The 23,692-nt window shown below is 38.0% G+C and overlaps 1 protein-coding gene across 1 annotated transcript; it reads right to left on the reverse strand.

Annotated features, from left to right (window-relative positions):
- Positions 1 to 3,516: 3,516 nt before the first annotated feature.
- LOC140169192 (scavenger receptor cysteine-rich domain-containing protein DMBT1-like) lies at positions 3,517 to 23,268 on the reverse strand. Its single transcript, XM_072192449.1, has 13 exons — positions 23,244 to 23,268; positions 20,904 to 21,218; positions 18,607 to 18,891; positions 15,907 to 16,233; positions 14,916 to 15,233; positions 11,992 to 12,321; positions 10,852 to 11,178; positions 8,204 to 8,527; positions 7,645 to 7,974; positions 6,652 to 6,981; positions 5,930 to 6,259; positions 4,640 to 4,960; positions 3,517 to 3,908 (listed from the first exon to the last, which is right to left on the reverse strand). The coding sequence occupies exons 1-13, from the start codon at positions 23,266 to 23,268 to the stop codon at positions 3,517 to 3,519; spliced, it is 3,954 nt and encodes a 1,317-aa protein (XP_072048550.1).
- Between the last annotated feature and the right edge of the window lie 424 nt (positions 23,269 to 23,692).

Raw genomic sequence — 23,692 nt, forward strand, 5'->3', positions numbered from 1 at the left:
TGAGTCAGTGTCCGTTCCGCTAGGCCACCATGCTCCCTATAATTATAATATACTGATCTAAGGTGAACGATACTTACCTATTCCTGCGACTGTCAAACTAATTTTCTTTCCTACGGGCAGATGTTCTGCCAATGCACTCATGACCACAGCAACACTTTCAACAATGTCAATCTTCTTTTCTATCTCCTAAAATAAAAGATATTGTATAAAAATATGACTGCTTTGAACTATACAAATCTATTGAAAAGTTTGTAATTGGAATCAAGCTCTTGTAGCTCTTTTCCTCATAGTTTTGTACACCGATGACTATCGCTCACGTGTATTCTCTATGCGGCTTTTCTAAATAAGGTTAAAGAGCTCTCAGCCATTTTATTAAGCAAAATGTTTCATCAAAGAATTGATTGAAAAATAGATCAAGAATTGGTAACTAAGCCCCATTATTGCGCCATAAAATCCTGCCTGAGAATTCCAAAAAACAACCAAAAACGAAAAACAAAACAAAAACTACATCTTAGCCCTAAACCTAAAACCTTGTATGTTTATATATGAAGCTGAAATGGAAATGAAAAGCAAGAGACAAACTGAACTCAAGAAAAGAACCATAAACAATGAAAATAAAAAGGTATCAGTCCTCAGGGAAGTTACCTACATCCAACTTAGTGGTATTGGTGTCATTTTTAGTTTCTTCAGGAAAAGGTTCTGCTATATCTTTAAGAATATCCTGTATAAAAGAGTTAAGAGTTAACAATACAGTAATATGTTTTAGTGTTGTGTGAAGCAAATAATTGGAAACCTGTGTGGTATACTACCTCATTTACATACATGAAAAATAAAATATTCAAATGACTGGATGTCAGATAAACATTCGTCCATACTCAGTGCTAGCTCAGTGTTGTGTTCGTCGACCTCTCAGTTACTTACGATACAGTTAACCACAGATATGAATCAAGAAGTGAGGCTACATGCCGTTTCATCTATTATTCAGATGATCTTGATGGAGCTGGCCAAGTCAATGACTTCAGTACTGTTGAAGAAAGCTTCACAAATGCTCTCAACGAACTGACACACTACTACGAAGATATTCACATCCATTCAAATCCATCAAAGATACAGGTGTTTGCTTTCCATATGCGCAAGCGAGAAGTTAAACGCCAGCTGAAGGTTACCTGGTTTGGTACTCCTCTTGAGAACTGCGATCACCCAGTATATCCCAGAGAAAGATACAGTACTTATAGAGCTAATCATTATAGGCTATGGAGCCATTTCAACAGGACCCATATTTTGTGCGAAAAAGTCATTGAACTTTTACACGGGGGTCAAGTTCAAAATTGCTCGGACTTGGTGAATAACAAAAATAATGTGTTCATCTAGTCATAAGGATTCAGAAAAAAGTATAGTTTGACCTATCTACGACTTACGGTTATGGAGTTATGGGCAAAGAGGTAACATTGTGACATCATAGGTCAAATTTTGGCTCCACATGGGGCAAAAATGAAAATTGCTCCGATTTTGTTGACAATGGTTTCAAACTCTTTGTTTTGCCATGAGAAATCAGAAAAAAGAATAGTTTTCCCTATGTAGGATGTATCGTTACCATGGTAATAAAGCAAAATAGGGCAATATCAAGTAAATCGCATTGAATTCTATAATTATTGAGTCAATTTGACCTTGACAATTGTTGTGTTACCTGGTTAAGAAAGCACTCTTTGAGAGTTATAACTATTCTTTTTCTCATTTTTTGTAACAAGATGAATAGTTTGAGACCATTTTCAACAAAATCAATTTTCATTTTCGGCCCCTGTGGAGTCAAATTTAGACATATGACGTCACAATGTAACACTTTTGACCATAACTCCATAACCATGCGTCATAGATAGGTCAAAGTATACTTTTTCTGAATCCGTATGGCTAGAGGATGACGACGGTGTAGGTTGTGAGTAAGTTTGAATAACTTTGAACTTGACCGCCTGCGCAAAGTTCAAAGACCCTTTACCACTAAATGAGGGGTGTTGAAAAGGCTCCATAGCCTAGATTAATCACCGCTATAAGTACTATTACTCTGCCAAATACTCTGCTTTAACACGATTTGCACGATTGTGGTGCCTATGAACTCAAATCTCTTGAACTATATTGTATGTCACTGGTATGTATGGTTATATCAAAAATAAAATGTCCATCTGAAACATAGGTGGGATACGGACGCGGATGCTCTTCGGTAAAATGCGACGATTCCGCACTATTATAGGGTTTAATAAGGCAAGAAGGCCCTATCTGCAATAGATGCCATGTGTCATGATTGTGTACAATATTCGCCGTAGAAGTGACATAGTAAGAGGATTAACTACCATAGCAATAGATGAATATAATTTTTGAATATATCGCTCTAAACTAAAACCGATACCTATGCATTGAACCATAGATGTCAATGAACAGGGATAAAGACATGGATCGTAATTCTATAGAATATTCATATCAAGCTGATCACTCGCATCTGTAAGATTAGTATCTTTGAAAAGAGCGGTATTGTATTCAATCTATGATTGCAGACATACACAGGAGGTAAGTGCAACCTGCTTGTAGTGCAGGACGATATATTCAAAAATTGTATTCATCTATTGCTATGGTAGTTAATATCCTTTTATTACGTCACTTCTACGGCGAATAGACTGTAAAAATTGTCAACTGTCCTTAGGGCAGCTATTGCAGATATGACCTTCTTACTCTAAACCCTCGTAAAGACATTTGAAATAATACTCACTTTCCCGAACTCTTCAAGCTGTTGAATTTGCTCGTCGTACGACTTGTTGTACTCAGGTTGATAGGTGTTTATTTGTTCTATCGATATCTTAACCAGTTGTGCAAAAGTTTCTAAATGATGCATATCAGTAGGACAAAAGTACATGACGTTAATTTGGACGAAAATGTGGAAAATTGATCAAAATTGCTCAGGACATCTTTTTTAGGTCTGTTTAACGACAAAAATGTACGCTTGATTATGGATCAAAATATTGTAATCTGTCCCGGTAAAGTCATTTTTAAAGCAGAACGTCAACGGTAAGACTTTATAGTCCCTCTAATAAAAAATGAGCTCGGTATAATTATGTCATAGAGCATATCGGGTAAATATTATACACATACAAAATTTATTATGACCATGATGCTCAACCCCCATCCTAGTGGCGTAGCTAACGATCGTTGGCGATTAAGGTGGTCTTCTCCCCCAACCAGGCACGATTTTTTAAATTTTATTATTTTTAAAAATTTAAAACACCCTTTCCTTGTACAATAGTACACAAATCTTACCTTTTTCACAGTTCACACCTTCATATCCATCCACACAGACACACATGTATCCATTGTCTTCATCTGCACAAGTCCCGTCATTCTGACAAGGGGCAGTAGTACAATCAATGGCTACAGTTTGAAAATAAGTTTGTGATAATTAGAATTTGTGTTGTGTATTATGTGTTTGACATAAGGTACGAGTTCATAGAGTATCTGAGCTTGAATCGCAAATTATATAGCTCTGCCTGTGTACAATATAGCATGCATCTTGCCAGTGAACATTTGGTACATACCGTCAGTGCAAATAACCCCAGCATCTTCGTTATGGTCATCAGAGATCTGAATAAATCCCAATCCTGCATGGATGCAATCACTCAATTTAGTTTCTGTTCCGTCACAGTCTACATTATTCAGCCAAATAGTTCCAGAACCCTCTCCAAAGGACGCACCTCCAGTGGCTTGCGCGTCACTAAAGGGCAATCCAAGTTGACGACACACTACCGTTGCATCATTATCATCCCATCCATTATCGCATATGGTACCCCAAGAGTTTCCGATAAACACTTCAACTCGGCCTGCGTTAGAACTGTTCCCACCGGTAAGTCGAACTTGGAATGAGAAATCTGAAAGGAAAAAAGAGATGCGGTAGTCACTGTTTTCTATGATTAAGCTCTACAAATAATATTGGTCTGATTAATTCTATGTTATATATTTGAATCTTCGAAGGTGCCAGCATCTAGCAGGCAATATACAAGGTGTATCAAAATAAAGTAGTTTGAAAACTACCTTTAAATTAAAAAGTATGTGGTATTTGGTCAAAATGCTATAGTTGATAACTGAATCAACATCTCGTCCTCCCACAACCGGTGGTTATTTTTAAGAGCCGAGTAAAAATGCTGTAGCACAAAGTCAATTAAAATCAAAGCAACATGAAAATCACATATTTATTCTTTTCAGTGATTTTTCACTAGGGCATGACCACCATTCCTCTGTATGCAGATATCAGCCTTCCGCAACATGGCATTCATCAGTTATCAGCTAAAACATTTTGATCAAAATCTAGTGGCATTTTTTCAACATGTATACTTTATTTTGATACACCATGTATTATATCAAACAAAATGCATACATTGGCTATAAGGTATATTGCTGATAGCGATCGATAGGCAAAAGTGGTGCATACTGGGAAGGAAAAGGCCGCGATCTCGGGTGACGAATTCTTTTCATTCCAACATGCATCACGTTTGCCCATCGATATATATAGCTTATCTACATTTGAATGAATTTCCATCGACATTAGGAAATGTATAATATTCATATATTGAACCCAGGTTTAAATTTGGTATAAGCTTACCATCAGTGCAAATAACGCCAGCATCTTTGCTATGGTCACAGTTAGAATATCCCAATGCAGCATGGCTACATTCCTCCAATTTAGTTTCTGTTCCTACACAGCGTACATCATCCAGCCAGATTAACCCAGAGCCGTCTCCAAATGACGCACCTCCAGTAGCTTGCGCGTCATTAAAGGGCAACCCACGTTGACGACATACCACCGTTGCATCATTTTTATCCCATGCATCGTGGCATATAGTACCCCAAGAGTTTGCAATTTTCACTTCAACTCGGCCCATGCCAGGAATGTCACCGGTGAGTTTAACTTGGAATTTAAAAACTGATAAACAAACCAGATGCACAATAATACTCAGATTCAGACTTAGACACAAAATAATGCTTTGATTAAGCGGTACCAACGACATAATAAACGTAGATCGCTGATCTTGAGCCATTTCGTTGCCGTTACATTGAAAATCACCCACTAAACAATTCGTTGTGAAACTGAAATTACTTTAGCATGTATAGATAAATAAATTGAAATGAATTACTTATTTCAGAACACATTCAGCTTCACTGTGTACCATTGTTTTAGCACAGTATTGCTGGATAATAAAGGCAACTCATTGTCATATAAATGCTACCGCAATGTCGAATGAAGCCCACTGTGTCGCAAAAGTGGAATTTATATTGCAACACTGACGAAACCTACCAGATTTAGAGGGCGTGCTTGAGTTCCTTTAACTCAGCAATAATTACATAAAATGAGGGTAGTTTCACTGGAACATTTTAATGCGTTTAAATACATAATTTGTTCACCTCGTCTATTTATACACGAAAGAGATCTTTTGACTAATTTTAGTAATATTTGGTGCTGTTTTTACCATGTTTTATTTCATATCGGGCAATTCAGGGTTTGATTTATAACGAATCGGCAACAAGTAGCCTGGAGAAGACGACTTTATCTATTCGGTGAGGAGGGCGCTCTATCCTTACTTACCTCGTTGAGTGGTACAAACATTAATTGACCGATTAATTCAATGTCATCAATTCGAATCATCTTGAGTGTTAGCAAGTCGGGATGGGTAGTTTTTTGCGAGATACCCTTAGACATGGGTCTATGTTTGACGTTAAAACCTTTTGGTATGGGTCTATTTTAAACCACAGTACCTTCACTCATTTTAAATCCAAATTTCCAGGTTTTAGCACGACGCACATAATATGAGTGTAAAATGTGTAAACAGATTGACATGTATTTTACCAAATCCTTAGATATGGGTACCTATTTTGGATAAAATTTGGTACATACCGTCAATGCAAATAACCCCAGCATCTTTGCTATGGTCATCAGAGATCTGATTAAATCCCAATCCTGCATGAATGCAGTCACTCAATTTATTTTCTGTTCCGCCACAGTTTACATCATCCAGCCAAATAGTTCCAGAACCCTCTCCAAAGGACGCACCTCCATTGGCTTGCGCGTCGGTAAAGGGCAAGCCAAGTTGGCGACACACTACCATTGCATCATTTTGATCCCACCCGTCATCACATATGGTACCCCAAGAGTTTCCGATAAACACTTCAACTCGGCCCGCGTTAGAACTGTTCCCACCGGTAAGTCGAACTTGGAATGAGAAATCTGAGAGGGAAAAAGAGATGCGGTAGACACTGTTTTCCTGATTAACCTCTACAAATAATGTTGGTCTGTTTAATTCTATTTCATAGATTTGAATCATCGAAGGAAGGCGCCAGCATCTAGTAATCAATAAATTATATCAATCAAAATGCACACATTGACTATATACATTCGACTTAGGAAATGTATAATATTCATATATTTAAGTCAGGTTGTTAACATAAGAGTTTTTAACGAGGTCCTGCGTTTGTGCATTTTTACATGAGGTTAGAGCTAGTCCCAAAAGTCAGGAGCTGCATTCGAGAATAGTTGTCCATAAGTTGACTAACCGAATTTGTAAAATCGTTATTAAATGTATAGGGCTAATTGAATTTCGGGACAAATTTGGTACATACCGTCAGTGCAAATAACCCCAGCATCTTCGCTATGGTTATCAGAGATCTGATTAAATCCCAATCCTGCAGGAATGCAGTCACTGAAATATTTTTCTGTTCCGTCACAGTCTACATCATCCAGCCAAATAGTTCCAGAACCCTCTCCAAAGGACGCACCTCCAGTGGCTTGTGCGTCACTAAAGGGCAACCCAAGTTGACGACACACTACCGTTGCATCATTTTGATCCCATGCATCATGGCATATGGTACCCCAAGAGTTTCCGATAAACACTTCAACTCGGCCCGCGTTAGAACTGTTCCCACCGGTAAGTCGAACTTGGAATGAGAAATCTGAGAGGGAAATAGAGATGCGGTAGACACTGTTTTCCTGATTAAGCTCTACAAATAATGTTTGTCTGATTAATTATATTTCATATATGTGACCATCCACCACAACTGAGCCCGGATGTCTCCAGTGCCACAATTGAGATATGCTCCATTGAACTTAACAATAAACAATAGGAAACAAAGGATTTATTGACTGTTCTATTGATTTTTCACTACTTAAATGTCAAGTACTATAGACAATGATATACATAATTTTAAAGCTAATTTCAAGCAGAATATTTTGGTTGAATATCTCAAAAATGATGACTGGCGACTTCAGGGCTCAGTTGTGCTGGATGGTCACATATTTGAATCATCGAAGGAAGGTGCCAGCATCTAGTAATCAATCAATATTATATGAATCAAAATTCACGCATTGACTGTCTACACTAGACTTTAAAAATGTATAATATTCATATATTGAATGAGTCAGGTTGTTATCATAAGAGTTTTTAACGAGGTTTTGCTTTTGTGCATTTTTACATAAGGTTAGCATTGGTTAGAGCTAGTTCCAAAAGTCAGGAGCTGCATTCGAGAATGGTTGTCCAAAAGTTGGGTAACTGAATCTGTAAAATAGTTAAGAAATGTACAGGGCTAATTGAATTTCGGGATAAATTTGGTACATACCGTCAGTGCAAATAACCCCTGCATCTTCGCTATGGTCATCAGAGATCTGATTAAATCCCAATCCTGCATGGATACAGTCACTCAATTTAGTTTCTGTTCCACTACAGTTTACATCATCCAGCCAAATAGTTCCAGAACCCTCTCCAAAAGACGCACCTCCAGTGGCTTGCGCGTCACTAAAGGACAACCCAAGTTGACGACACACTACCGTTGCATCATTTTGATCCCATGCATCATGGCATATGGTACCCCAAGTGTTTCCGATAAACACTTCAACTCGGCCCGCGTTAGAACTGTTCCCACCGGTAAGTCGAACTTGGACTGAGAAATCTGCAGGAAAAAAGAGATGCGGTAGACAGTGTTTTCCATGATTAAGCTCTACAAATAATGTTGGTCTGATTAATTATATTTCATATATTTGAATCATCGAAGGTGCCAGCATCTAGCAGTCAATATATTTTATCAATCAAAATGCACACATGGACTATCTACATTAGACGTAGGAAATGTATAATATTCATATATTGAACGCAGGTTTAAATTTGGTACATAAGCTTACCATCAGTGCAAATAACGCCAGCATCTTTGCTATGGTCACAATTATGATATCCCAATACTGCATGACTACATTCCTCCAATTTATTTTCTGATCCTACACATTCTACAACATTCAGCCAGATATAATCCGAACCGTCTCCAAATGATGCACCTCCAGTGGCTTGCGCGTCACTAAAGGGCAACCCACGTTGACGACACACTACCGTTGCATCATTTTGATCCCATGCATCATGGCATATTGTACCCCAAGAGTTTCCTATTTTCACTTCAATTCGGCCCATGTCAGGAGGGTCCCCACCGGTAAGTCTAACTTCGAATGTAAAATCTGATAAACAAACCAAATGCACAATAATGCACAGATTCATATTTAGGAAAAGTTAGCCTTGATTAAGCGGTACCAATGACGTAATTTGTGACAGGGTATATCTAAAAGAGACACTTTTGGGCAGGATATCAATTTTTAGTGTTTTACACAGCTTAAATAATTATAGAGATATTTTTATATCTGAATAACATCATAAATTTGCAACAAACCCAAATTATGAAAAAAAAACACCATGGGCAGATTGTTTGCTATTTCTCCATTTACGATCATGCCCAAAAGTGTCTCCATTCGATATACCAGGTCACATTTATATAAACGTAGATCGCCGAGCTCAAGCTAGTACGTTGTCGTTTCATTGAAAATCACACACAACCCGTTACAAACAAATATTATTAAAATGGTAACTGAATTTACTTTAGCATACTTGTATATAGGAAGCTTTTAACTCTTGATCTCACTTCCGTAATTTTCAGCTGTTGCTGCTACAGTCTTCGTAAACAATAGAGACGAATTTCATAGTTCTAGTCCAATAAAACAGAACTTGCTGTGTCCACAGTAAGTGCTGTTTTATTGGACTAGAACTATGAAATTCGTCTCTTTTTTCAATAACAGTCCTGATGAACATGTTCAGTAACGTTTAGCCTTCGTAAGCATAATGACCCGATCATGCACTCTTGGTGTGTGACGGTATGATCGGGTAATAGGCAATTTTCTCTTTCATTTTTTTGTCAAGGGATAGGGCCTCCCCCTGGTTACGCCACTGCGTGTACTCTAACGATTGCGCAGTGGCGTAGCGACGGGGGGACATGGGGGTGGGGGCACGTGCCCTGGGCGCCACCAATTGGGGCGCCGAATTGACTAATTCAGCAAAAAATCATTTGAAAGATCAATTTAAGACCGATATTCAACTCCATTTTAAATAAAATTAATTAGTGGATGCCCCTATTTGTGCATATTTTCGCGCGCTCCACGAGCAATTGTTTCAAGAATAGGGGGGGGGGGCATTATGTATCCTTAGCCCTGGGCGCCGCAACCCCTAGCTACGCCACTGGGATTACATCGTTCGTGAAATACAAGTCAACTAGGGAATAGTCACGACAGACTTAGTGTATTGGCGATGTAACATAATGCCCAAATGGTGCACCTTGCTATATTCAACTTTACACGTTGCAATTTTGTGTTTCTTTTACTTTACTTAGTCAGCATGGGGATCACTTAATTATAACTGATTTATGTTCTTTATCATGCATTCATTTAGTTTTTAAATTTTAGGTTGAAAGAAACAAATATTTCGATCTATTCCATTCAACATCACACTCCCCTCATAGAATATTTAGTTTTACACAGGAAGAGTGTGGCTTCCAGGCATACAAGCTGTATCAAAATGATTGTTAGTTGATCCGTTAGTGTTCCTGAAATAGCCCGTCTTTTGATATTTGATTTCAAGTGGATAGTTTGAGAAAAGTATGAATTTAAAAAACACCAATAACGGATGAAGAAAGGGTTGGGAATAATTGTTTTGATACAGCCTGTGTAACCATAATCCACATTTGAAATACTCACTCCAGTGTTGGAAGATATAAGTAAATCCATAATACAGAGTATGGGTTTCGGAACCATATCCGATTCCATTTAAAAAACATACTCCCTCTATGGACTTCCATATGGGGCATGGAAGATTCGAAATATAACACCCCAATTGTACCAGTTGGTAACAACAAAGTCATTAAGGGGGTACTACACCCCTGCCCAATTCTGTGCCTATTTTTGCATTTTTCTCAAAAATTATAGCGCATTGGTGACAAGTAAGATATGTATATTATAGGGGCAATAACTATAACTATTGCACTGGAAATTTTATTTCAGCACAGAAAACAGTTGTGGAGTTACAGTCAAAAATGAGGGAAAACCAATATTTGATCAATAAATCAATAACTACTTGCCTTGTTGCTGAATTTTCAGTGCAGTAGTTGTAGTTCTTACCCCTATAATATACATATCTTACTTGTCACCAATGTGCTATAATTTTTAAGAAAAATGCAGAAATAGGCAAAAAAAAAATGGCCAGGGGTGTAGTACCCCTTAACATACATCGATTACGAAAGCTTGATCCTTTGGATGAATACATTTTCGCGTATTTCAAGAAAGCCAAGACAACGAAAACATAAACGTTACTCAGCGAAAAAGTGACACCAACTTAAATGATATGAATTATTTTATTTACAAATCGGCTGTTTATGAGTTCATTTTAAGGTATTTTCATCGAGCTATGACATTTTATATTTTATTCATTATTGGATATCTGGATTCAATGTCGTACGTACCATCAGTGCAAATAACGCCGGCATCATTGGTATGCTCACAATAAAAATGAAATCCAAATCCTCTATGGCTGCAACTAGCAACCATAGGTTCTGATCCTACACATTGTACATCATCCAACAAGATTGGTCCAGTGCCCTTTCCAAAGATCGCACCTCCAGTGGGTTTTGCATCACTAGAGGGTAACCCAATGTGACGACAAACTACCTTTGCGTCCTTTTCATCCCATAAATCATGGCATATGGTGCCATAAGATTGGCCTATTTTTACTTCAACTCGGCCAACGTAAGGACTGTTCCCGCCGGTAATTCGAGTGTGGACTGTGAAATCTGAGGAAAAAAACATATAAACAAAGAAATTAAGCGGTACGCGCAAGTATGATCTTATTGATTCAATGTAATGAATTTGAATCATTGAGAGTAGTAGTTAACTTTAGAGTAGATGAGCAAGGGGTTTAGTTAGATTCTATGTAACAAGTTTATTCGCAAGAGTTCTGTGAAATGGATCTGATAAACGTTTATGTTTCTATAAAAAAAATGCAAATTGCAAGACTATATATAACTTACAAGTGGGATCAGGTACTTTTAACCACAATTGTGAAACTTGGGTCCCCTAGTTATAGGTACTCTACGTTACATTGCTTGTTTAATTTAATTGACAGGCGCGTTGATCGCCGTATAATATTATAAAAACTAATGTAGAAGCAGTACCTTTTAATATCAAGACCACAGGTACTTCAAAAACCTTTAGTTTCAGGAATTTTGCCTTGACTGATACAAACATTCTATAGATCGTTATGCTTTTTTCATTTCTTACTATGATTTAACAAGTAAAATTTACATTTTTAGTCAAAACTCAACAAAATTAACAAAATATGCATTGCCACTACAAATATTGTTTAAGATAAAGATGCACCTTTTGTTTTCAGACTGCATTTACTTTCAAAGTTACTAGTTTAATTTTGACAAAGTCCATAAAAAACACACATTGTAACAAATCACCAAGATATGAGATCTGCTCCCGCTAAACTAAGACGACGTCGCACAGTTTATTATGGCATTGGTACCGGGTTTTTTAGGATATAATAGGACTCTGCGGACTTTCTCCTGATTTTATGGAAGCAATTACCATATTCTACATACCAGCATCAGAACAAATGACACCAGCATCGTCCAAGTTCCAAGAACACGACGTATAATATCCCCATCCAGAATGATCACAGTCTTCCAATCTGCTTTCTGATCCTAAACACTGTACCTTACTGAGCCACTTATGTCCAGATCCTCGACCAAAGATTGCAGCCGCCTTAGCAGCACCGTAAGGCAACCCCAGATGACGGCAAACAACTGCTGCATCATCGTTATCCCAAAGATCTGGGCAGACTCCACCCCAGACGTCACGAAAAAAGACCTCAATACGACCTTTGTTAGCGGCGCTCCCACCACCAACAAGTCGAACATCGGTTGAGAATTCTAATATATAAAACGATCAAAATCATAACATTATTCTTGTATTATAATGTGGCATCTGTATTGCTAGAAGATATTGATATAAAATTTGACGGATTGTGAAATGATACCTGAATCGATCGATCGAGCTAGAGTTTTCAAATATCACGCAAGACGAAGTCAAGGGTAATATCTGAAAACTCTAGCAAGATCGATAAATTCAGGTATCATGCCAAAGTATTCGTCCAATTTTATCATTATTATGTCTTCAGAATTTTTGTTTAGGATTCTCTTCAGAATCATTATCATGCCTTCAGAATCTTTTTTGGTCAAAAACATGATTTTAAGTAAAAAACGTGATTTCTGGTCAAAAATGTGATTTCTGGACAAAAAGTATGATTTCTAGTCAAAATGTGATTTTGGTTATAAAATGTGTTTTGTTCAAATACGTGATATTTGGTCACAAAAACGATTTTCTGATAGCCAAGATGTTACTGATTCCACTGCGCATAACATTGTTGCCATGATCTCTTCGATTTTTTTTCTAAACAGCGAATTGCAGTCTGTTCTTTGAGGGAAGATTACTTCCTATTCCAGAAAAATTCAGCAATAAATTTTGGAATAAAAAAAATTCATCCTGTGTTGCCAAATGAAATTTGGTTAGTTCTAACCAGCAATAAAAGTCAAATTCTAATATTTTCCATTTTTTGGGAAAATTGGCCAAAAGCAAATGTGGTCATAAAAGTCTATGACTTGGCACAATTCTTAGCATTCAAAACCTCGAGTAAAGGCGAAGAGTTAGCTCATAATTGTACTATTTTACGTTATTGTTGATTATTCGATATTACAAAGATAAGGAAATGTGTTTTACAAAAATTAGAACGTATATTTTGATATTAGTCTTTGTTCAAGACTTTGGCTTTTATTGTCACAGCATACGAAAAACCCTCTAAAAGTATATTCTTGAAGAAATTCATCAGGTTTGTGTGATACAATTAACAGAATTGTTGGTGACCAATCAACCAGAAGGAAGGATCAAGTACCATAGCTCCGATGATGGCCTTCGACCAAGATGGCCGAAACTGTCAGGTTAGTAAAATTAATTGGTTTTGACAAGAAGAACATTCTGTTAATTAATTACCTCTAAAAGTATGTTTTGGCCCTTATTTTTTAAATTTTAAAAATATTAAAATTTGAAATTTGACTTCCATTGCCAGTTAGAATTAACAAAAGGATTGGGGTTTTACCTTATCATTTGGCAACACGGGATAATACATTTTTTAATCCAAACAACACAGTTTTGATCCAGTTGGTTCCCGGGGGAGGGGGTTCTTCGAAAAAATTTGTACGGGGATGTGCCACGCAGATTTTTGGATGCTGACTTTTTTATACCTACTTTTTGCTGTTTTTGCTACCCATAAATATACCAATTTAAAAAAAAAAACACCCAAAATCACCAAATTTGCCCTAATTGGGCACTTTTGCAAAAGTGCGCCCAATTGGGTGCATTGGTCTCCACTGAAAACCCACCCATCGATATACCAAATCGCTGAAAAGGTACCCCCCCAAACCGTGGCACATCCCCGTATACCTTCAACCAGGGAGAACCCCCTCCGGGATTAATTCATCAGCGCAACTGAGGATTGTCGCTATGTCGAAGGTTTGCTGTATCGAACTGGCATTTTCCTAAACCACTGGTGTTCGCTATCACTGATAGCCAGAAGAGAGTCAAGTGACTCTATAAGTGGAGTAAACTAGCACTGACTCTCCAAAGGAGTCACCTGATTATCATAGGAGAGTCAGTTGACTCTACATTCAGAGTCGTCGACGGAGTCAAGAAATTTATGACTCTTCAAGGGAGTCAGACTCTGTAATTGCTTGGCTCTTGACACCATGGAATGTGTATTCTCCCGTTCCAAGGGGATGGTGGTCAAGCCACATTTTCTCCATCGTGTCGTCTGACAATCGCCTATAGCGTGAAACTCAGAGTAAAGTCTCCTATTCCGGTAGGTCTATACTTTGAATTTTTATCTTAATGTACATTATTTTGTCTTTTTTCGGACTAGGTGACTCTATTATTGGAGTATGTGTTACTCTAGGAGCAGAGTCCAGCCACTACGCGACTCTATGTCTAAAATGACTCTATATTAGGAGTCAAATGACTCCTGTGTAGAGTCATCAACAGTGACTCTTCAGCGGAGTCAGTAAATTTATGACTCTTCAAGGGAGTGAAATGACTCCCAATATGGAGTCATTTTAGACATAGAGTCGCAGAGTGGCTGGACTCTGCTTTTAGAGTCACCTAGACTCCAGTTTGGCTTTCAGTGATGTTGAATATGAATATAGGGTAAAGGCTATGTTTATGGTTAGGTTTAGGGTTACGGTTACGGTAAGGTTTAGGTTTAGGGTTAGGGTTACGGTTAGGGTTAGGGATAGATTTGACAAAGCGCACCTTGGACCTTCGACATATTGGACCTTTGACATAGCGGACCTTCGACATAGCGGACCTTTGCCATAGTGAACCTTATTTCACATTCGACATAGCGGACCTTCGATGAAGCGAATTGTAACCATAAATATTGATACTACACAATTAAATAATTTCAGGTTATATTTACCATCAGTGCATATGACACCCGCATCCATTTCATGCGTACATCCTGTAGATATTCCCCAACCGTGATGAATGCATTCATCCAAAGCGTTTTCTGATCCAACGCAATCTACATTATTCAGCCATATTTGTCCAGCGCCCTCTCCAAATAACGCATTTCCAGTTTCTTGGGCATCCAGGAATGGCAGTTGAAGCTGCCGACACACTACATATGCGTCGTCCCTACCCCAGTTGTGATGGCACACTGTCCCCCACGTGTTGTTGTAAAAATATTCAACTCGTCCCACACTAGAAATGTTCCCACCGACAAGTCGAATTGAGACTGCGGGATATATGGGTATTGAGAAAAATAAAGTTGACATACAAGAGGAATAGATATAAAAAAAATCAACATAAACATTGATAGGGCACAGGAATTTCAATTAAAATTACTTTTACATTTCAAGTCTTTGTCAAGACTTTTGACATCAATGATCATACAACTTATTAGGTCTGCATTTTTGTATCTAAGTAAATTTTTAGCGTTCAACCAGCGAAAATTAGATCGAAGTTGGATAATTTTTGTCAAAGTTAATATGGGGATTTTTCTGTTGTCCTGTCCTTTGTGAGTAGAAAAATTTGTTATTTCAGTTTTATTTTAAAAGTTGCAGAGTAGTGCGGAAATTGAAAGATGGGTGAAAGATGAATACATTTATCAATAAAAAAAATTATGTCTAATAGTTTTAGATGATGTTGGCCGTCTTTGTGAAATATTGGTACAAGATATGACGGAAATTTCTTAGCTTTTTGACCAAGATATGTTTCTTGATTTTTAATATTATTTTATAAAATGGCTTATTATGCAAACTGATGAATTCTTAAGACAGGTCGGAGGGGAGTATGACCCAGCGGAATTTTCATTCAAATATTGAGATAAATAAAGTTGACATACAAAAGGAATGGTATGAAGAAGCAAGAAATAAGTTTTGAAAATATACGCTATTGCTCATACATACCACTTTTACAAATAACGCCAGCGTCCATTGCATGTGTACAGTCACTATGATATCCCCACGCTGCGTGGCTGCAGTTTGCCAGACTGCTTTCTGACCCTAAACATTCGACATCATCCAACCATATTGGTCCAGAACCTTGTCCAAATATTGCAACCCCTGTAGCCTCGGCGCCACCGTATGGTAGCCCTAGTTGACGACATACAACATTGGCATCATTGTTATCCCATGCATTATTGCAAATTGTACCCCAGATGTGATTAAAACGCACTTCAACTCGACCTTCGTTAGCATTATTACCACCAACAAGTTCAATTTGTACTGAAAGTGCTGCAAAAAGAAAAGAAAAAAACTTTTACGCTTACTAAAGTTCGTCTGTATTGGTTGATATAGCTATGTGTTTTACCTACGTTCTTCAACTAATACTCAGATATATTGTGTAAGGTCCCAGTTTAAATGTCACTCTGCTAAATTGCAAATGTGCAGAGGACATCGCCAACCAAAGGAAGGTCGATTTATCTGGTGCTGATCGGAGAAACTTGTAAACGACACTTGTAAACAAACCGTGCTCGACTTTGATTGACAGATGACGTCAGACGCAAACTATTTTTTTTATCTTTGTCTTTCATTATAATAACAATGCATGTGTGCAAGTAGCGTCACTATCCTACGTAATTTATGGGAGTAGTTGCATCTTAAAGGTATTTCGTTTTATACCGGAAGTGACCCCTTAATGACCTTTGACCCCAAATAAAAAATACCACATATACACTGGGTATAAACTGCAACTCATATGTGAGCATACCGTTACTGTCCTATGTTTTCCTTAGCTAATAAAAAAATTTGAAGGTATTTCGTTTTATACCGGAAGTGACCCCTTAATGACATTTGATCCCAAATCTGTGTACACCCTATAGATACTGGGTAATTAAAATGTACGTGTGCAAGTGGCATCACTGTCCTACGTAATTTGTAGGAGGAGATGCATTTTGAGTCAAATTCACGTTTTTGACCCCTATGAGTGTGAGTGCTAGAGCAAATGTAATGGTTGACAGAAGAAAGAAGAAGAAGAACTAGACTTAGCTGTGGTCTAAGACCACGAACACAGCCGTGTTGTGACCCCTTAATGACCTTTGACCCCAAAATATATGAAACCCCATAGACATTGGCTAATGTCAATGCACATTAGCACGTGGCATCACTATGCCATGTTATTTGTGGCAGAAGGACATTTTGAAGGGTTTTCGTCTCAGACCGGAAGTGACCCCTTAATGACGTTTGACCCAAAATAAAAAAATACCACATATACACTGAGTAACCACAATTCATATATGAACATACCGTCACTGTCCTTCGTTTTTCTTAGCTAATAAATTTTTGAAGGTATTTCGTTTTATACCGGAAGTGACCCCTTAATGACCTTTGACCCCAAATCTGTGTACACCCCATATACACTGGGTAACACCAATGCATGTGTGCAAGTGGCGTCACTGTCCTACGTAATTTGTGGAAGAAGATGCATTTTATAAGTATAATCTATTTATACCGGAAGTGACCCCTTAATGACCTTTGACCCCAAATTAAAAAATACCACATATACACTGGGTAACCACAATTTATGTGTGCATATACCGTTACTGTTCTACGTTTTTCTTAGCTAATAAAAATTTTTGAAGATATTTTGTTTTATACCGGAAGTGACCCCTTAATGACCTTTGACTCCAAATCTGTGTACACCCCATAGACACTAGGTAATTATAATACATGTGTGCAAGTGGCGTCACTGTCCTACGTAATTTGTGGGAGAAGATGCATTTTAAAGGTATTTCGTTTTTATACCGGAAGTGACCCCTTAATGACCTTTGACTCCATATAAAAAAATATCACATATCGTCGGTCGCAACACATAGTGGCGTACGTGAAAGACAAAATATGTCTTCGAGCAAAACGTTTTTGAAGGATATGCTACTAGCAACTGAGTCGATACTCGTTCATTGTTATCTCTCAGTGGCCTGATTCCATTTGAAATTGAAGTTTAAGGTTCAAACTATTACACTGTATCTTTAATAGTAAATAAAAAATAACTATTATAGGATTATAGCTAGCTCTAAACCTGTACGCCACTATGTGAAACGGAAAGTTTGAAAAATCACTCTACGCCACTATGTGTTGCGACCGACGATATACACTGGGTTACTACAACTCATATGTCACCATACCGTTACTGGCCTATGTTTTGTTTAGCTAATAAAAATGTTTGAAGGTATTTCATTTTATACCGGAAGTGACCCCTTAATGACCTTTGACCCCAAATCTGTGTACACCACATATACACTGGGTAATATCAATGCATGTGTGCTAGTGGCGTCGCTGTCCTACGTAAGTTGTGGGAGAAGATGCATTTTAGTTGAAATCACGTTTTGACCCCTATGACCTCTGCGTGACCTTTGACCCCATGAGTTTCATGTAACTTGTAGGTGCACGGTGAATGATCATTGTGACCAAGTTAGGTCAAAATCGATGTAAGCATGTGAGTGCTAGAGCAATGTAAAAGTTGACAGAAGAAAGAAGAAGAAGAAGATCTTGAACCTGTAAGAAAAAAAGTATTTTTGTACGAGTGCTGATTATCTATCGTGGTCATTTCTGTAGGGTGCATACCATCAGAACAAATAACGCCCGCGTCCATAGAGTGTGTACAGTTACTATGATATCCCCATGCTGTGTGGCTGCAGTTTACCAGACTGCTTTCTGACCCTAAACATTCGACATCATCCATCCATATTGGTCCAGAGCTTTCTCCAAAGATTGTACTGCCAATAGCCTGGGCTTCACCGTGTGGATGACCAAGTTGACGACATACAACCATGGCATCATTGTTGTCCCATGCATTATTGCACACACTACCCCAGACGTTATTAAACATCACCTCAACTCGACCTTTGTGTTCATTGTAACCACCACCCAGAAGTCGAATTTGGACGGAAAATGCTGAAATAAAAATGAACAAAAAAACATTAAAATATGTAATTATGCGCGAGATAAACTGCTATATTGGCGTCGCCAACCAGTCTGCACTACCTTATAGATAACTGATGTTAATACCTCGTATATATTAATGATAGTCTTGACATAAAAAAGCGAACGTTCATATTTGTTGTTTGACAGGTTGACATGAAAGGAACACTCCGGCAATCACAACATTATGCCTTTTATGTTAGAAAAATAATTATCAAGCACGAATTACATGGTTTTATATAAAACAAATTCATATTGACCATAAAAAACGGATAAAAACAGCTGGCTCTCAACTCACGATATTCAAAATTCCCGCCCGAAATTGCCTGTGGCAATGACGACACGGTAATTTGTGCTCAATTGTCATCAGCTTTCAGTGTGTTACTGGGACGTCATTGCCCCAGGCAATTTCGGTGCCGGGGAAATTTGAATATCACGTGGTGAGAGACGGCTGTTTTTATTTGTTTTTAAGGTCAATATGAGTTTGTTTTAAATAAAACCAAGTGATTCGAGCTTAATAATTAGGTTTCTAACATTTAAGGCATAATGTTGCGATTACCGGAGTGTTCCGTTAATCGTACATGATGTATGCATTAACGGGATGATCTTTGTCAAACCAGAATACCCTAAAATTCATATTCAGATTTGCGCATTTTAGAATAAACATACAGCATAAAAGGAAGATTTAATCATCTGCCTTCCTTGTAGAAAATAAATAGCAGGCATTGTTGACATGGAGACTTCAGGAATTTAAGTCTCCTATTACTAAAACCAAACTTTTGAGACGGTTTGCATTCTTCAGGTGCATAATTAACCATAAGGCACGATGTTTTACCGCCGCGTTCGGTTATCTCTGGCTCTGATTATACATACGCTACTCTGCGCATAGCTACGCAATAATGGCTGGTTCAATTTCATTGTAGATTCATCATGTTATAGACATCCCTAGCTATTGTCTGGATTTACTTTACGGAGGGTGAAATGATTCAAACTCAGTCTTCATATCGTTATGAACACGGCAGAGTGCCGAATACGCAAAATTGCTGTTCTGAGTAAACGGCGTTTGAAAATCTTGGTACAATTCTATTGGTCCTTCTAAAAATTTAGAACATTCGTGAGCACTCATTTGAAATGTATATTATAGAAGTGAGTGTACACGCATTTTTGGCAATACTTGCATGTCCTGAAATAATCGATATATCCCTCAAAACGCGATTGAACAGCTATTCGGCTTTATGCTGTATCCAAAATGTATCTACCACTGCGCAGAGAGGGGTCGAATACGCATTCAACTACGTGTAAACCATAGCACGCATTCTTGATTTGGGGCTTTGTGTAGAAATTACTGGTTGTCCTAAGGCTATGTAGACTTAACTTGCTATAATAGTTATAAATAGTCATCCCTGTAATATTTAGCAAATACTTGAGGGTTTTAAAGCAAAAATAACAATATTGGCCTATATTTTGCGTATGATTTTCCGGGATTTTCCAATTTCACGGGCGCGCGCTCACATTATTAAACCACAGCAATATCACGTGTGGGAATGTTTGTACTTATTTTGATATCACTGGATAGAAGATACCTACAGCTATACGTTGGTATCAAATATATTAGTATAGGACATGTAATATAGAAAATTCGGGGTTTCCCGCTATGCAATACTATAGATCAACATGATTTGTACAGCTAAGTATACGATTCGTCTCTCTGCCGAATTCATTTATAGCACTTTGGCGCGATTCGTCCAAATCAAAATTGCAATAACTACGTCGGTGAGTAAGATTTACCATTAATTTTTGGTGGAAATAAAAGATAACCTGAAACATAATCATAAGAATACAATAACTCAATTTGCTCAAAATCCTCGATTCGTCACTCTGCCGAATTCATAACGAATTATGATAGTCATCAAATGTCCAACAGATAAATGACGGACTATCATTAAAGATTGAGTTCCACAGTCTAAGCTAGTCTAGATACAAACCATTTGTGCAAACCACGCCAGCATCCTTGCTATGGTCACAATTATGAACTCCCAATGGTGCATGGCTGCAGTCACTTATATGATTTTCTGTTCCTTCACAGCGTACATCATCCAGCCCTATTGGCCAATTTGAGACGTCCCCTCCAAATGACGCGCCTCCAGTGGCTTGCGCATCACCATCGGGTAATCCAAGTTGACGGCATATCACGGTTGCGTCATCTTTATCCCAAAAATCGTGGCACACTGTACCCCATGCGCCACCAACTTCAACTTCAACTCGACCCATGTCAGAACCAGATAACCGTGCTGTTTGAGCTAGGAATAGTAACACCAAAGACGGACGTTAGATTTATGTACTCCATCGTCCCTTGTCGTGGAGGACATGGCGAATTGTTCAGTGGCGTAGCGATGGGGGGGAGGGGGCAAGGGGGTAGGGGGCAGGTACCCTGGGTGCCACCCTTATGGGGGCGCCGAATAGGCCAATTCAGCATCGATTCTGCGCCTCTTCAAAACAATGAATGTCTAAACTTTCGCGCACTTCGCGCTCAATTGGGCACATAATCATTTGAAAGATCAATTTAAGCCCAATATTCAACTTCAATAAAAATAATAATAAAATACCTGCATCAATTTAACTGTGTCTATTCATAACTACAAATTAATTCGTGAGATACTGTTAAAGTAATTCATTAAAAACTTCATTAAATAAGAATATCATGATGCGAACCAATTCATATTGATGCTGAAACCGTTCATACACGTATCAATTCTTGCCATTTCCATTGAAACAACCCTTATTATAAAAAATAATGAAAACAGTGTCTTACTTTATTAATTGTGGGTGGCGGGGTGTGCGTGTAAGACGTGTGAAACGAGAATACATTTATGTACCATCCAGATAAATAGGAAATCCGGATGCAAACGGGGATAATCCCCGGTTTTCTTACTGTTCTAATGGGACTATATATTTACAATTTCCTTTGTTTCCATTTTGAGTATAGGCGAATCCAACGAGCCTACTGATGGTCAGAATTCATTCGGCCATTACTGGGTTGCCTCCGCACCAAACTGGTGTTGTGACGGCCCACTTGGGTGGATTAAAGCCGCTTAAAAATCAATGTTATTATTGTATTGTGTTGTAAACTTTCATCATTCTTTTGTCTACGTGCAACACAGGTGGAGTGCACTTTAAAATCCCCAAGGCCGCATCATTTCACATTTAAGGTGGGATGGAGCCGACAGGGACCCGTCTATGGCTGCCATTGGGATGTATTCGTCTATAGACTGGCTGAACATGAGTCGCTTGTCAAGAAATAAACATATTTTGCAAGATCTGGATTTGCTCTGAAATTGAAATGCATTATGGGAAGTGTAAGATACGTTCGTTGCTCCAACACCACACCTTATTAAGGTGTTCCTTTTTATGCAAATGAGACATGTTTCGCGCGGTAGCTTATTTTTAACACAGAGATTTTGGACCTTGCTTTTGTTATGATACCTATACAGGTGAACAGCATCGGCATGAAAAGTATTGTGCAATAATTGGGGGGCACGCCACGTGAATAAAATCGGAGACAAAAATACTGCTTTGTGTCTATCACTTTAAAAAAAGATAATGTGTATTTTGGAAAAATAATTTAAACAAATCTTTGTAATAACTCACACAATTTCAGAAAGACAACAATGCCACACATTTTCAATACTGTTACATTTTTATGTGAACGTAACACTCGCGACGTAACCAGACCCAGATAACAAGTGTAGCACAACCCCATGAAATTAACTTGGTGTGTTCGAATTTATCTGGGTCTAGATATTCCATAGCGATAGTAAAGAGTGGTTCTGTTTCGCTCACAAATACGTGTTGGCTTGCAATTTTCTGTGAATTTCATGAAAAAATGTCTCAACCTAAATCTGAAATTTGCATCTCGCTGAGTGTGTGGCCCTTTGAGATCGAATTTTAGATTTTCCATAGTGATAGCCAAAAGTACTTCCTTTTTGTCGGCTGAAATGTAACGTCCTGCATTTTAATGTCATTTGTCAACTTGTATCCTCCTAAGAGTACATAATTATATGACTCCAAAACAAGAAACGAATTGTAGGTAATTTGATTCTATTATCATATTCTCAATTTTGGGTCAATTTGAGCAATTTTTGATCATTTATTTTGCTCAATGATGTCAAACTCTAGCCAATTTACAACACTGTATCATGTTTATCAGGCTATGCCAAAAATATTACATGATAAAGATGATGTGCGATGGTGGAGGACGAATAGTCGTGTTAACGAAACGTAAGTCAACCAGAATCTAGCAAAGTTTGATGACCTCATTTACTTACCTTGATACATCGCAACATGTGCCATGATCCCCCACAGAACTATAAATGAGATTGTGAGCTTCCTCATGACGGATTGATAATCCAAAAATCAAGAATCAAATCATTTTCATTGATGAAGACTTCTCTACTTGAAGTTAATAAAACCGTATGACGGTGCCTCTCCAGAGCACGGAACTAAATATATGTGGCAGGCTTGCTTACCGGGGGAACCACTACTAATGACTACCGGCTGATGTACTATTAATCGTAATAATCGGCACTTTTGTCTTCTGACACAATCACGAAAAAAAAAAAGATTTTAGTGTGAGGGGGCAAAGGCAAATTTTTGTCCCTATTCGTTTGTCCCATTTTTAGTCAGTTTAAGGACACTTCACACTTTGCCATCCCCATTTTATCCCTGAAAAATGCCTGGGGGGATTTCCCCCTGGCTCTCCCCTGGCGATGTCCCT

This window comes from Amphiura filiformis, chromosome 14 (genome assembly GCF_039555335.1).
Source record: "Amphiura filiformis chromosome 14, Afil_fr2py, whole genome shotgun sequence".
NCBI lineage: Eukaryota > Metazoa > Echinodermata > Ophiuroidea > Amphilepidida > Amphiuridae > Amphiura > Amphiura filiformis.

Coding starts and splice junctions, on each gene's coding strand:
- LOC140169192 (XM_072192449.1), bottom strand. CDS start 23,268: ATGGCACATGTTGCGATGTATCAAG. Junction 7,975..8,203: donor TGGCGTTATTTGCACTGATG/GTAAGCTTATGT, acceptor TTTTTCCTGCAG/ATTTCTCAGTCCAAGTTCGA. Junction 6,260..6,651: donor TGGGGTTATTTGCACTGACG/GTATGTACCAAA, acceptor TTTCCCTCTCAG/ATTTCTCATTCCAAGTTCGA.